Raw genomic sequence first — 13,576 nt, 5'->3', positions numbered from 1 at the left:
TAAATTTTATTTCTTACAAGACCTGGCTCTCAATCCACTGAGCTACCTGTTGTCCCCAGGAAAGCATTTTGTAAACCTTGAAGTGTTTTCAACTATATAATAACTATAATAATAATAATAACAATAATAACTAGCATTTATATAGCTCTTAATGTCTATTGTGAAGTTAAGGTCTTTACATATGTTAAATTATTTAATCTTCACAGCAACCCTTTGAGGTAGGTCTTATTATCATCTCTATTTTACAGATGAGGAAACCAAGATAAAAAAAAAAAACCCTAAGGTAAGGTGACTTGCCCAAAGTCACGCAGCTATGAGGATTCAAACTTATTCCTGACACATCAACAACTGATCAACCAATGTTTATTAAGCACCTACTACATGCCAGGCAGTGTTCTAAGCATTTAAAACTTAAGCCAGTTGACTAAATTATGTCTTGGTAACAGTTAACTGCATTTTTATAGGTTACTTTAATTTTAGATGGAAGGAGGATCAGAAATATGATTTTTTGATAATTTGATTTTATTTGGTATACAGTGTCTACATTTGGTACAAAGTCCCCTTGTCCTGAACTTTCTCCTTGATTTCAACGCCATCTTCAGAAGAGGGGAAGGTTTTTGTTGAAAGACAGGAACGTTTAGTTGGAAGCAATAACCTGAAAAAAAAAAAGTTGCACTCAGAGTTGTTCCTACTCTTCCTTTGTTCTTCATTTTCAGGCTCTGGGTAATGAATGGGGGGTTGGGGGGAAAAGAGAAATACAAAGACAGCAGGGTATGGAATCTTTTGCCCTGGGAAATACCCAGTTTAATGAGGAAGATGGAACATACTCTCAAGCCACAGAGAAACAAGACTAGGATTTGGCCACGTCTGGAGTTCTTGACATGTCATGTAAACTACATAACGTGAGGAAGGGAGCCCTCTTGGGTGCCTATGGGTTGGCCCAGTGGGATTAGTCTGATATGGATGGGGCCTCTTCCAACCCCAACAGCATTATCTGCAGTGAAAGATTCTACCCCTGAAGTAGAAATTCCCTTTTGTTAGAAGGGCCTGGCGGCTACTGAAAAGGCTTTCTCTCTTCTCCTCTGGGGAAATGCCTAATCTTCCTGCAGACCACCCTGTTTGGTCACAACATCCACAAGAAATGGACTTATAGTTGTTTTAACCTTCGAGGCTGACTAGTGCTTGGTTTATTTACTAATGAGGCCATTGAGATCCAGAGAGAAGTGATTTGCCCAAGATCATAAAAGATGGCTTAGGAGATGAATCCAAGTCAGAGTTTTCCCAACATACCATAGTATTTCCCTCCCTAATGATCAGGGCCATATGAAATGAGAACCAATTGTAACAGTGGTTGGGGGCAGGGGCAGGGGGTATTGTTCTGTCCTAGTTTTCTAGTCTTCCCATACTCCTGGTCCACGTTCCGATAGTACAACCACACTGTTTGTGCCTGGCAACAAGGCCAACTTACATTATTGATCCAAGAGATGTAATTGGAGACTCGGGTAAAGACGGTGGGCTTCCTGGAAACGTTACAACCCAAGCTGGACACAAAGCTGGTCACTCCATGCACGACATACTGGCCATTAACCAGGCAGTGAAGAGGGCCTCCAGAATCTCCCTATAGAAAAGAGAGACACATCTTAGGAGCAGCCTTCCAGAGGACAGGAAGGGCCCATCAAAGATCTAGTTCTCAGATTCTGCAAAGGACTTTTTGGCTAGTTTGCTCAATGTTGACAAAATCACTAAAACTCCAAGAAAGGTTGACACACAAGAAGAGGAGGTTGGGCTGGAGGCAGCTATGGTCATCATTCTTAAAGATTTTGTCTCCTTTGCTGCCTCAATTCAGTGGCATAATCTCTCTCCCTATCTCTTAGAGAATCCGATGCCCATTCTGGTGGGGTAAGGAAGATTCTGGCAATCTAGGAGTCTACTGATCTATTCTAGGAAAGAGAAGGCCAAGACTTATTTCTTGTTTCTTTGTATTTTGAAAAGAGGGGTAAAAATAAAAGTTATAAGAACTCTGATCAATACAATGACCAGCTATGATTCTAGAGGGCCAGCTGATGACCTAGGATGTTGAATGAGGCCTGCATTTTTGGACACAGTCAATCTAGGAATTTATTGCTTGACTTTGCACATCTATGACAAGGATTCTGTTTTTCGTTTTTCTTTTATCTCAGTGGTGGGAGGAGGTGGAAAGGAGAGAAAATAGATATTTGTTAACTGGAAAAAATGTTAATAAAAAGGAGACAAATGATTAGTCTCCAAAAATTTGGAAGTCCCCAAATATTTACATTATGGGCAACTCCTTAAAGAGGGTTTCTTAATCTAGGGTCCATGCATTGTAGATAGATTTCAGTGTGGTCTATGAATTTAGATATGGGAAAATTGTCTTTATTTTTGTTGGAACTGTTTTCTTTTATAATCTTAGGGATTCATAGACTTCACCAGACTCCCAAAGGAATCTAGGACACAAAAAAAGGTTAAGAACCCATTTTGAAAGGTGAAGCCAAATCACCTTCTCATTTGCTACCCGAGAAATATTTTGATCGCTGTAACCATAATAATAGTAGTCTGTATAGACTTTATTTTTTACTTAAAAATTTTTTTTCTTATTTTCTGTCTCAGAATCAATACTAAGTATCATTTCCAAGGCAGAAAAACAGTAAGGACTAGGCAATTGGGGTTAAGTAATTTGCCCAGATCACATAGCTAGGAAGTGTCTAAGGACAGATTTGAATCTCAGATCTCTCATCTCCAGGCTTGACTCTCTATCCACTGAGCCACCTACCTGCCCCTGTATAGACTTTAAAATGTAGTGGGTAGTTTGGTGCTATTAGTTCTATTTTATATATGAGGAAGTTGAGATTCAAAGAGTACCCAAGGTCCCATAGTTTATGGTCAGAGCTGGAATTTAAAAGTAGTTTCTCTTGACTAGAACTTTTTTCATCATATCATTCTATCTCCAGGAAAATAAAATAAATCAATTTTTCTAGAATTCATTGAGAGGTTTTCCAGACACATATCAGCCTTATTCCTAAAATGTGTTTTAGAGGAGGCTGACTGAGTAAGTAGCACTGGGCAAAGAGAAGAAAGTTTAATTCTCTTATAGCTATGCTTTTTTCCCTTTGTTATGGTTGAAAAGAGAGTTGGCCAGTAACTTCTTTAGAAAGACTGTGATCTATTTGGAAAAGAAGAGAAAAATCTGAAGAACTAAGGGTAATGAGAACCAAAGCAAAGCACTAAATTCAGGAAAAGACTAATGATAGATGAAGGCACAGAGACTAGAAAGGTAGAGCACCAGAATATTATAAATGGATCTATGATCTTAATTTGGATATTACCTCCAAGATGAGGCTCACAATCCATCCACGCTTGTTCATCCTATGAACTCTTGTCTATGTCCTCTCTCAAAGTTCTCCATTGGCGGTCCACTCAATATGCCAGAGGTTTTCCTTGATTTCTCTGGATGACCTCCTGCCATCCTTTAACTTCCCTACATGACCAATTCATCTATGCTTTCTATTGCATAATTCATATTACAAGAACTTCTACCCATTGTGTGAATTATACTATAGAAGACCTGATCATTTCTTTTTTAAATTTTAATTAATTTTATTTTATTTTAAAATATTTCTCCATGTTTGCATGATTCATTTTCTTTCCCTCCCCACTTCTGTAGCCCCTCCCAGAGCCAACAAGCAATTCCACAAGGTTGTACAAATGTTATCATGTGATACCTATTTCCATATTATTAATTTTATAATTTCTATCACATCACATAATTCCTTGGTTACTTCTTTTACTCTAGCACAGAGAAGCTAATTCAGGGAATTTTACCAAAGAAGAAATTAAGGAGTCAGAGTTTTAGGAGAGGCACAGGAAGAAAGGCACATTGCTTCTCCGGAGACCAAGGAAACTTTCAGCTTTCTTTAAGGGCCATTTCCTTCATGGAGTTTTCCCTAGTCCATTCCCTCAGCAAAGACCTTTCTTTCCTGATGCTACACATAATACATCTCTTATGCATATTCATGGTGCATTATTTTGCATTAAAGTGAATTGTGTGTACCACGTCCCCCTACAATACTAGAAGTTTAAGATGCTTGGTGTCTAATGGCTTAGTTTGGAATTGGAAGCCTGGACTTCCTAGTTGTGTTTGCGTCTTAGCTAGTCTTTCAGCCTTTGTTTTCCTTATCTGTGAGAATGGGGAGAAATAATTATAATTATGCCTCATGATAAAACTTCCTTCATGATGTTATAATCGAGAAGAAATGAGAGTGTTTGACACAAGGTCAGCTGTTTTTGTATACCCAGAGCCTATCCTATTCCAATGTCTTGCATTCAGTAGGTGCATAATGTTTGGATTTAATTTATAAGTAAATGTCTTTTGTGAACTTTACAGGGGGGTGACCCTAAGTGTAGACCTAGATTCTTCTCATTTTAAGGGGATGGAAATACAGTACCTGCTCAATGTTTCCCTATCTTTCCCTTGAAGGGGAGGAAGAGAAGAGGAAATTTAGTAACCAGTGAGTAGGTAGGAATAATTTGGAGAATGCTCCCAAACCAGCCATGGGATCGAGACACCCTGATTGGTTGAAGAGTGAATTTAGCAATAGAGGCTGGACTAATGATCTGGATCCAAGATGAGCTTGGATTCCAATAGATATGAGTTTTCTAAGGTAAAGCAGCCCTTCTCTTTCTGGGGCTATGAAGTAGCCAGATGGTATTTCTAGTCCAGAGACAGTCTTAGGCTAAACTGTCCTTGGAGCACTAACTCCAGGCCATTTGAATAAATTAAGTCATTTAAGTGCCACTCTGTTTGGAATTAGGTCATTTTTCTTTTATTCACACTTCTAATTATCTTATGCTGCCATATTACTTCTGAGCCTACATCTCTATAAACCCTAGAGACACACTCTTGTGTTCCAGAACAAATGGAAGACAGAGTTAAGAAGGGGCATCCAAAATAGTTTTATCAGCAGAAGAACAATGGTTGGATATGGTCTATCTTTGAACCTAGACAGCCACACAGGTTCAGGGACCAGGAAGGTCCAAGGTGGTCATTGACTCTGTTTGGGATTCAGTGATGGAGCAGGGATAGAAAGTGGTAAAGGTGAAACCTTGGGGCCAAATGCAAAGGTCTTCTGCAACTATTCTAAGAAGTTGCTGAAATCCCTGGAAATCTAACCAACTGAGAGAGGTAGGGGCTTTAAGCCCCACATTTCAACTTCTTCCTTTTTTTTTTTTAACCCTTGCTTTCTGTCTTAGAATCAATACCAGAAGAATGGTAAGGACTAGGCAATGGGAGTTAAGTGACTTGACCAGGATCACACAGCTGGGAAGTGTCTGAGGCCAGACTGAACCCCAGGACCTCCTATCTCTGGGCCTGGCTCTCCAGCCACTGAGCCACCTAGCTGCCCCTAGGTTTCAATTTCTTTAAAACCTTGGACTAAGTCAGGCGGATTAACAAGAAAGGACAAAGTGACCCAGAGGATTGGATTCTCGGGAGAGCTGACTTTTCTGAGGGGAAACCAAGGAAGGCCTTGGGGAGAGATTCAACAGTGCTAAAGGTGTCAAGTTAAGTGAGAACCAATTATATTAGTTGTGTCTTCTTGGGGGTGTGTGTGTTCTGTATTGCAGTGGGCAGGACAAATGAAGAAAGGCAGAAGGTTGGATATTGGGGGTAAGAGGTAGGTAGGACAGCTTTGGTGTGAGTAATGCCTCTTCATCCCCACTGGAATGACTATAGAAAACTAAGAGAGTCACTGAATCTAAGCAGAAGACATTCTGCTTAGAGCAGAAATTGGTTATAATTACATACTTTCCAAAACTGCTTTCCTGATCCATTGCCCTAGGCACAAAGTCACTGAAAAAGAACCCACAGGGGCAGCTGGGTAGCTCAGTGGATTGAGAGCCAGGCCTAGAGACGGGAGGTTCTGGGTTCAAATCTGGCTTCAGACACTTCCCAGCTGTGTGATCCTGGGCAAGTCACTTGACCCCCATTGCCTAGCCCTTACCACTCTTCTGTCTTATAACCAATACACAGTACTGATTCCAAGATAGAAAGTAAGGGTTAAAAAAACCACACACACATAACACAGATACACATGTGTGCACATATGTTTGCAAAGATAAACAGAGACAGAGGAGAGATAAGAGTGTTCCTAGTTCATTGAGTAGATGATAGAAAACAAGTGTGTTGCTGAGTTTGATTTGTGAAAGGAGGGAAAGAGAATGAGAGGAGAAAGGGGTCAGTGAAAACTCTTTGGCTGGTCCTGAAGATGGGGGAATCAGTCCCCCAAGTTATTTGCTCTCCCCATCCTGAAGGAGGGTTTTGCTATGCCATTTATTTTCCTACCTGGCATCCAGACCTCACACCATCTCCTCCGGCACACACCATGGTGGTTTTAACAGTGGATCCCCAGTAGGAGCTGCTGGAACAGGTTGCATAATCCACCACGGGCAGGTATGCCTGCTGTAGAGTCTCAGCCAGCTGCCCATTAGCTACAGGGGACACCAAAAGGGTGAGATAACTAAGGGACCAGAGTCCCAAGTCCTTGGGAAGCTACATCCTCAGTGTGCTGCCTTGCCAGCCCCTAGTGATCCCTCTACAGATCATTCTCCCCAGCCCCTTTTTCTTCAATGTGTTTTGGAAATTACTTTTTATATATGTTGATATATTGATCTTTCTTTTTCTACAATTATATTACAAACTCCCTAAATGCAGAGACTTTCTATTCTTTACCTTATTCCTGATTAATATAACTTTGAATTCCCATTACTCACTTGATCCTCTCCTGCTTCTGAACTTTTGACCAAGCTGTGTCATATACCTCTAACACCATTCTAATCTGACCAACTATCATCCTATCATCACTCATTTAAGAGTTTTTTAAGGGGACAGCTAGGTGGCTCAGTGGATTGAGAGCCAGACCTAGAGACAGGAGGTCCTGGGTTCAAATTTGATCTCAGACACTGCCTAGTTATGTGACCTTGGGCAAGTCACTTAACCCCCATTGCTTTTAACTCCTTATTGCTCTTCTGCCTTAGAACCAATATGTAGTATTGAGTCTAAGATGGAAGGTAAAGGCTTTAAAAAAAGTTATTTAAAAACCCTTACCTCTGATAAGTCTTCTGAGGTTATTTGAGAAAAACTGATAGCCTTTCTTGATCCTTTCTCATTTAAACCTGGAACTGCCCTAGCTCTGTGCACTCATATTCACATTCCAGTGACATACCTACTCTTCCTGTCCTTTCCATGGAGGCAGTAGAAACCATGGAAGGTCACTGGACTCTAAAGCAAGGGGTTCTAAGCTTGGCTTTGCTACTAATTAAGTGTGTGACTTCTGGGAATCAATTTTACCTTTGACAGACCTTATTTTCTCTGGTGTACAATGAGGGGATTAGACTGGATCCATGTGCCAGATGGGGCTGCTCCCTTCTCCCTCTCCATATATGCTTGAGGATATTTCTCACATGTTCCACCCCTCTGCCCAGCTGCCCAGTGGGAGTGCTTCCTCCTTCCCCTGTCTGGGGCAAGGTGGGGGACTCAGATGCAGCATTAGGGTGCAGTTTGGGCACTCCGTCTCTAAAAGGTTTGCCATCACTGGATTAGATGATTGCTAATATTCCTTTCAGTTCCAAAGTTCCATGACCGATTCAAAGATGTAAGTAGCTCACAGACGATTTTGGTCTTGGTTTGTGTGTCCTTCCTTCTACACATGAAAGTATCAATGTGTCTGACATGTGTGATGAACCCCCTGAGAGCACAGACTATGTGTATGCTGGACGCTCAGTTTAGAGAAACAGTTAATCAAGGCTATCTGTGTTGATGACAAGTTTAGTGACTTACTCTTGGTTCTGCCCCAGCCTGTGATGTAGCAGGAGTTGCCGTTGGGCAAGATCTGACCTGATGGGGGCAGGGTGCCCAGCTGGACATAGCTGTTGAGGGTGACACTCTGGCTTAGACGGAGCAGGGCAATGTCATAGCTGTGGGCAGAAGGGAAAGGAATCATTTACATGCCATAGATGGACTCTGTCCATTTATAAAGTACTTGGCCTCTTTCTGCTTCAAAACATTTGTCCAAACTCTGTCATATATCAGTAGGAAGCATTTGGGTAAATGTTTAACAACCAATTCTTCTAAAAGACAGGATACATTTCAAAATTTAATCCACATGGGGGCAGCTGGGTAGCTCAGTGGATTGAGAGCCATGCCTAGAGACGGGAGGTCCTAGGTTCAAATCCGGCCTCAGACACTTCCCAGCTGTGTGACCCTGGGCAAGTCACTTGACCCCCATTGCCTACCCTTACCACTCTTCCACCTATAAGTCAATACACAGAAGTTAAGGGTTTAAAATAAAAAAAAAAAATTTAATCCACATTACAAACATTTTCTCCATCACTTTCTTAAGTCTAGACAATAATACAATTAATGATAATCTTGCTGTTCAGTTGTGTCCAACCATTAGTGGCCCCATTTGGGATTTCATTGGCAAAGATATTGGAATGGTTTTCTGTTTCCTTCTCTGGTTCATTTTACAAATGAGGAAACTGAGGCAAACAGGGTTAAGTAACTTACCCAGAGTTATATAGCTAGTAAGTATCTGAATCCAGATTTAAATTCAGATTTTCTGACTCCAGACTGACTCTATCCACTGTATCACCCAGCTGTCCTAATGATCATCTTAGCATATGCTTAGGGCAGGTGATATGAAAAATGTATTCAGGCACACATGGAGAGGGGAAGGGAACAGCCCCCCCTGGCACGCTTGGCATCTTAGCAATTTTCAAGATGTAATGCTCACACTGAAAATTTCACATTTTGCTTTTATGATGTGACCTTGGTCAAATCAAGTAAACTTTTTTTTTTTAATTTTTTTTCCTCACCAACTTGGACCCATCTCAGAAATGTCCCTATAGTTCATTACATTTTTAAAGAAGACTTTTGTATACTAGTACAAATCAGGTAAACTTTTTAGGTCCCAATTACTTCAACTCTCAAAAGAAGTTGAATTAGATAATTGTTATAGCTCCTTCCATGTCTAATCCTATGAGTAAGTGAGATGTTTCTTGCCCAGAGTGGGCCAGGCCATGGGGCACAGAAGTAAAGCCTCGGGTCCCAGTTGTTCCCTGTCAAGGTAAGGAGTCAAGATGGCAGTTTAGTTGTAGCAAAAGCTGAAACTGCTCTGACTATCCTTCTGTACCAATACACAGTATTGATTTTAAGACGGAAAGTAAGGGTTTAAAAATATATATATATCAGGGCAGTTTTCTTGGATAATATCTTGTAATATGATGTCTAGGCTTTTTGGGGGGGGGTTATGACTTTTGGGTCATCCAGCAATTCTTAAATTGTCTCTCCTAGATCTATTTTCCAGATCAGTTGTTTTTTAGTGAGATATTTCATATTTTCTTCTATTTTTTCATTCTTTTGATTTTGTTTTATTGGTTTCAAGGCAGAAGAGCTATAAGGCCTAGGCAATGGGGTTAAGTGACTTGCCCAGAGTCACACAGCTAAAAAGTGTCTGAGGCCAAATTTGAACCTAGGACCTCCTATCTCTAGACCACCCAGCTTCCCCCTGCCTTAATGTTCTTGGACAAGAGGGTAAAATAGGAATTGAAAGAATCCATAGATCACTTCCTACAATAAATCCTCAAATAACAATTCCCAGGAATTATAACATTATATAACAAAATTATAATAAGCCAGGTTCAAGAGCTCCCAGGCCAAGGGGAAAATACTGAAAACAGTCAGAAAGAAACAATTCAGATATCATGAGCACCAGTCAGGATTATACAGGATCCAGTTCTTCCCTATCCCCAGGAGGAAAATATGGAGGATAAGCTCCTCCTCTCACCCCAGACCATCCTCCCCAGATGAGTTATTAACTATTACTCACCCTGAAGCCACACTGTTGGAGTTCCAGTTTGGATGTATCACAATTTTTCTGACACTCATGTACTGTTCAGTGCCATCATTCTGGTACAGGTTGTGATCCCCAACCACGACCCGGAAATTCAGGTTGCTGGAGGAGAAGAAAGCCACAGGTGACCTACCATAGTTCAGGTCCCTTATTCTGTCTATCATGGCAAATCTCCTTTGGTTTGAAAATATTGAGCAAGATCATCTTGTTTAATGCTCAAGAGCAATAACAATTCAAACTTGTCTAGCATTTAAAGATTTTGAGAAGGCTTTCCATTGATATTATTCTCACACCAAACTGAGGGGAGGTGGGTTCTTTTATTATCCTCATCTTATAGGCAAGAACACAGAGAGCCTAGGGTTTATACTCGTCTTCCTGACTCCAAATGGTCTGTCTGTTAAACCAGGCCACTTTATCCAGCCTACAAAGAAGCAATGCTTCTATTCAGACTCCAAAATAAAAATCAGTATTTCATCTGTAACCTTTCTCCTTTTCCCATTTCAATAGTTTAGGTCCATGGTCTAACCAATCTAAATAGGAGAGTTGTAAAGATAATATTAGAATGTGGTATATCCCATTAAAGGGTTTGTTCCAGTACACTATGGACATTCAGATTTTCCTCCAGAAGTTTTCAATACGTAGATTGCTATATTAAAATCACTAACACTTCTTGGCCACAATGGAAAATGGATGGTACACACAGAACTCATTCACAAATGCTGGACACTTAGTCCTCATTTATCCCTAAACCAATAATAGGAACTCATATTTATATAATACTTTAAGACTTACAAAGCACTCTAAAGATATTATCTCATCTGATTCTCATAACTCTCTAATTTGATGTAATTATCATCCCCATTTTACAGATGAGACAACAAACAACCAGAGAGTCTTTGAGACTTTCCCGCTTATATACCTAGAAAATTTTGAGGTGGTGCAGCTAGGTAACATAGTGAATAAAGATCCAGGCCTAGAGTTAGAAGGATCTGGGTTCAAATCTGGCCTCAGACACTTCCTAGCTATGTGTATCTGGGCAACTTCATCCCAAATGCTTAGCTCTTACTACTTTTCTTATTATCAATTATAAGAAGGTCAAGATTAAAAAAAAAGGTTTGAGGCAAGATTTGAACTTTCAGACAAGTCCAGAACCTTAGTGACTAATACCAACTTCTATTAATACCTAGAGAAATGATTATTTTCTTTTTTCCTTACCTGTCCACACAATGAGCTGCTGTCATCACCCAGTTCTGAGTAATGAGAGTCCCTCCACAGGTGTGATACCATGAGCCCCCAGATGAGTACTGGAGAGAAATCTAGAATGATCAGGTAAGAAAAAGAGGAATCAATGGTTAATTCTCTCCCGGCCTATCTTACCACTTTCCAAGTTTTATTCCCCCTCCCAATCAAAAGATGATGGGACTGTTTGAAATGGGAATGATAATGTCCTTTGCCTGAGAAGAGAAGTGGCATCAAACTGCTGTTCAGAGCCTCATAGTTCTGGATTCTCCATAACTTTTTTTTTTCTTCTTTTCTTTTTAAACCCTTACCTTCTGTCTTACAATCAGTTCTAAGACAGAAGAGTGGCAAGGGCTAGGCAATGGGGGTTAAGTGACTTGCCCAGGGTCACACAGCTAGGAAGTATCTGAGGCCAGATTTGAAGCCAGGACCTCCCATCTCTAGTCCTGGCTCTCAATCTACTGAGCCACCCAGCCGCCCTTCATAGTGGGTTTAATGATATGAAGAGTTGGGTGCCTAGAAGTTTGGGTGAATGGCGCCTAAGCAATATATGTCTGGAAGATGAATGAGGCATAGAGGAAACATAAAATTATGGATTTAGAGCTAGAAGGAACCTCAAAAGCCATCAGATCTATTCCTTCATCGTACAGGCAAAGAAACAGAGGCATAGAGAGGACAAGTAACTTGTCCAGATTCACACAGCTAAGAGTCCAAAGCAAGATTCAAATTCAGAGTTCCTTAACTCCTAGTCTACTCTCTATCTAATTTCTAATTTCCAATCCTTCTGCAATTAGAGAAACTGCTGGTTCCATCTACCTTCAAAACTTGAACCCAAAGCCTCTTGGGCTCTACTTCCAGATGTATGTGGCTTGTAGGAGACCCCCAGGTTTGAGGAAAGCTATGTGTTCACACGTACCTGGGAAGGCCAGACATTTCTTTGGGCATTGGTTCCCCCTACAACTCGGGCATTGGTATCTGGGAAGTCCTCAAAGCCATGACCTTTGGGAAAGGAAAAAAAGAGTGAGTGATGACTGAGCAATCTTTTAGCTATAGGGGGTAAAGAAGGCTAAGGAATGCAATGTGGTATTGGAGGGAATATAGGCACAGGATTGTCAGATATTTTCCCTCTCCTTTTCCTAGAAGATGGAGAACTTCACTGAGTCATAAACAAATGCCTTTGACTTAATTCTCTGGGGGTAGGGATACCATTCTGCACTCCCAACTAAGGCTATTTGCTGAGAAGGTCTCTAACCAATAGATTTCCCATGAATAATGGAGGGGAGTTCCCTTCAGCACTCCTTGAGGAGCTTCATCCTCAACTGACAGGTCCAAAGGTATGTCAGTGGGTAATGGCCCACTCCAGTGATGGCTACATGATAGGGTACATCAAATTCTACCATTGGAGGTACCAAGAAAGGAAAGCTGTTCCTATAATATTAGAGCATAGAGTAGGGACCAATCTTTATTGTGAGCCTAAGAGTAGGCTTAGGGCTTGGGGAGATCTCCTGATTCAGCCTAACTAGTAATACAGGTCAGACTTACCACAAAAGACAAGGAGAGCAAAGATCAGAATTTGGAGCATGGTGCCTGAGGGTCAGACCACTAACTCCCAAACCCACCCAAACCCTTCTTTATAGGGCTCTTATCACTCCATACTAGCTGATAAAAACCATGTGATGGGAGGGAAAACTGCAGGTGACTATGGAAATACTAACAAAATACAGATATCTCTTCAGGTAAACTCATTTGTCTTTTGTTCAAAGACAAACCAAGGTCAAGGCTAAAATTCTAATCTGAATCTAATGGATAAACTCTGACTTCTTCATTCCAGGGAAAAAATCCTCAAAAACAAGATGGTGACATGAAGCTCCCTGCTTTGAGTTATTCTGTGTGCCTTATGTTCACAAGTACTAAAGGAATGAGGATTCAGATGAAGGGGGCATATGCTCCCTGATTTCAGGGAGTTCCCTATCTGATGGGGAAGACAGAACATATACTCAGGACAGGTACGGAGGTAGAGAAAGACAAGGAAGATGGACAGAACCCTAGGCTTCAGTGACTAGGATGAATTTTGGGGAGTGCAGATGAGGGAAGGTATATGGGGAAGAGAATATATATGGGGAAGAGAAGGTATATGCAGAGAAGAGGTTGGAGGTATATGGGGAGTGAGAGATGAAGAAAGGATGGGAAGTAGGGTGTGATGAGAGATGAGAGAACTCTAACTGGATCCTCCCAAGAAACTTGTATGACAGGGAGTAAAAGAGATTTAGATTTAGAACTAGAAGGGACCTTAGAGGCCATCAGTTCCACCCTCTCATTTTACAGTTGATGAAACTAAGGAATGGAAAGTTTAAGTTACTTACTCTAGATCACACTATTAGTAAGGATGCATTTGAAAATAGGTCTTTTTG

At 40.9% G+C, this 13,576-nt stretch overlaps 1 protein-coding gene across 1 annotated transcript; it reads right to left on the bottom strand.

Annotated features, from left to right (window-relative positions):
• Window positions 1–559: 559 nt before the first annotated feature.
• CELA1 (chymotrypsin like elastase 1) lies at window positions 560–12,747 on the bottom strand. Its single transcript, XM_044678396.1, has 8 exons — window positions 12,708–12,747; window positions 12,082–12,164; window positions 11,142–11,242; window positions 9,903–10,028; window positions 7,853–7,989; window positions 6,359–6,504; window positions 1,469–1,618; window positions 560–655 (listed from the first exon to the last, which is right to left on the bottom strand). Exons 1-8 carry the CDS (start codon window positions 12,745–12,747, stop codon window positions 638–640), a joined length of 801 nt encoding a protein of 266 aa, XP_044534331.1. The 3' UTR covers window positions 560–637.
• Between the last annotated feature and the right edge of the window lie 829 nt (window positions 12,748–13,576).

The sequence above is a fragment of the Gracilinanus agilis genome, chromosome 5 (genome assembly GCF_016433145.1).
Source record: "Gracilinanus agilis isolate LMUSP501 chromosome 5, AgileGrace, whole genome shotgun sequence".
Taxonomy (NCBI): domain Eukaryota; kingdom Metazoa; phylum Chordata; class Mammalia; order Didelphimorphia; family Didelphidae; genus Gracilinanus; species Gracilinanus agilis.
The sequence above is the reverse complement of the archived record's forward strand: the minus strand, read 5'-3'. Positions and strand labels throughout refer to the sequence as shown.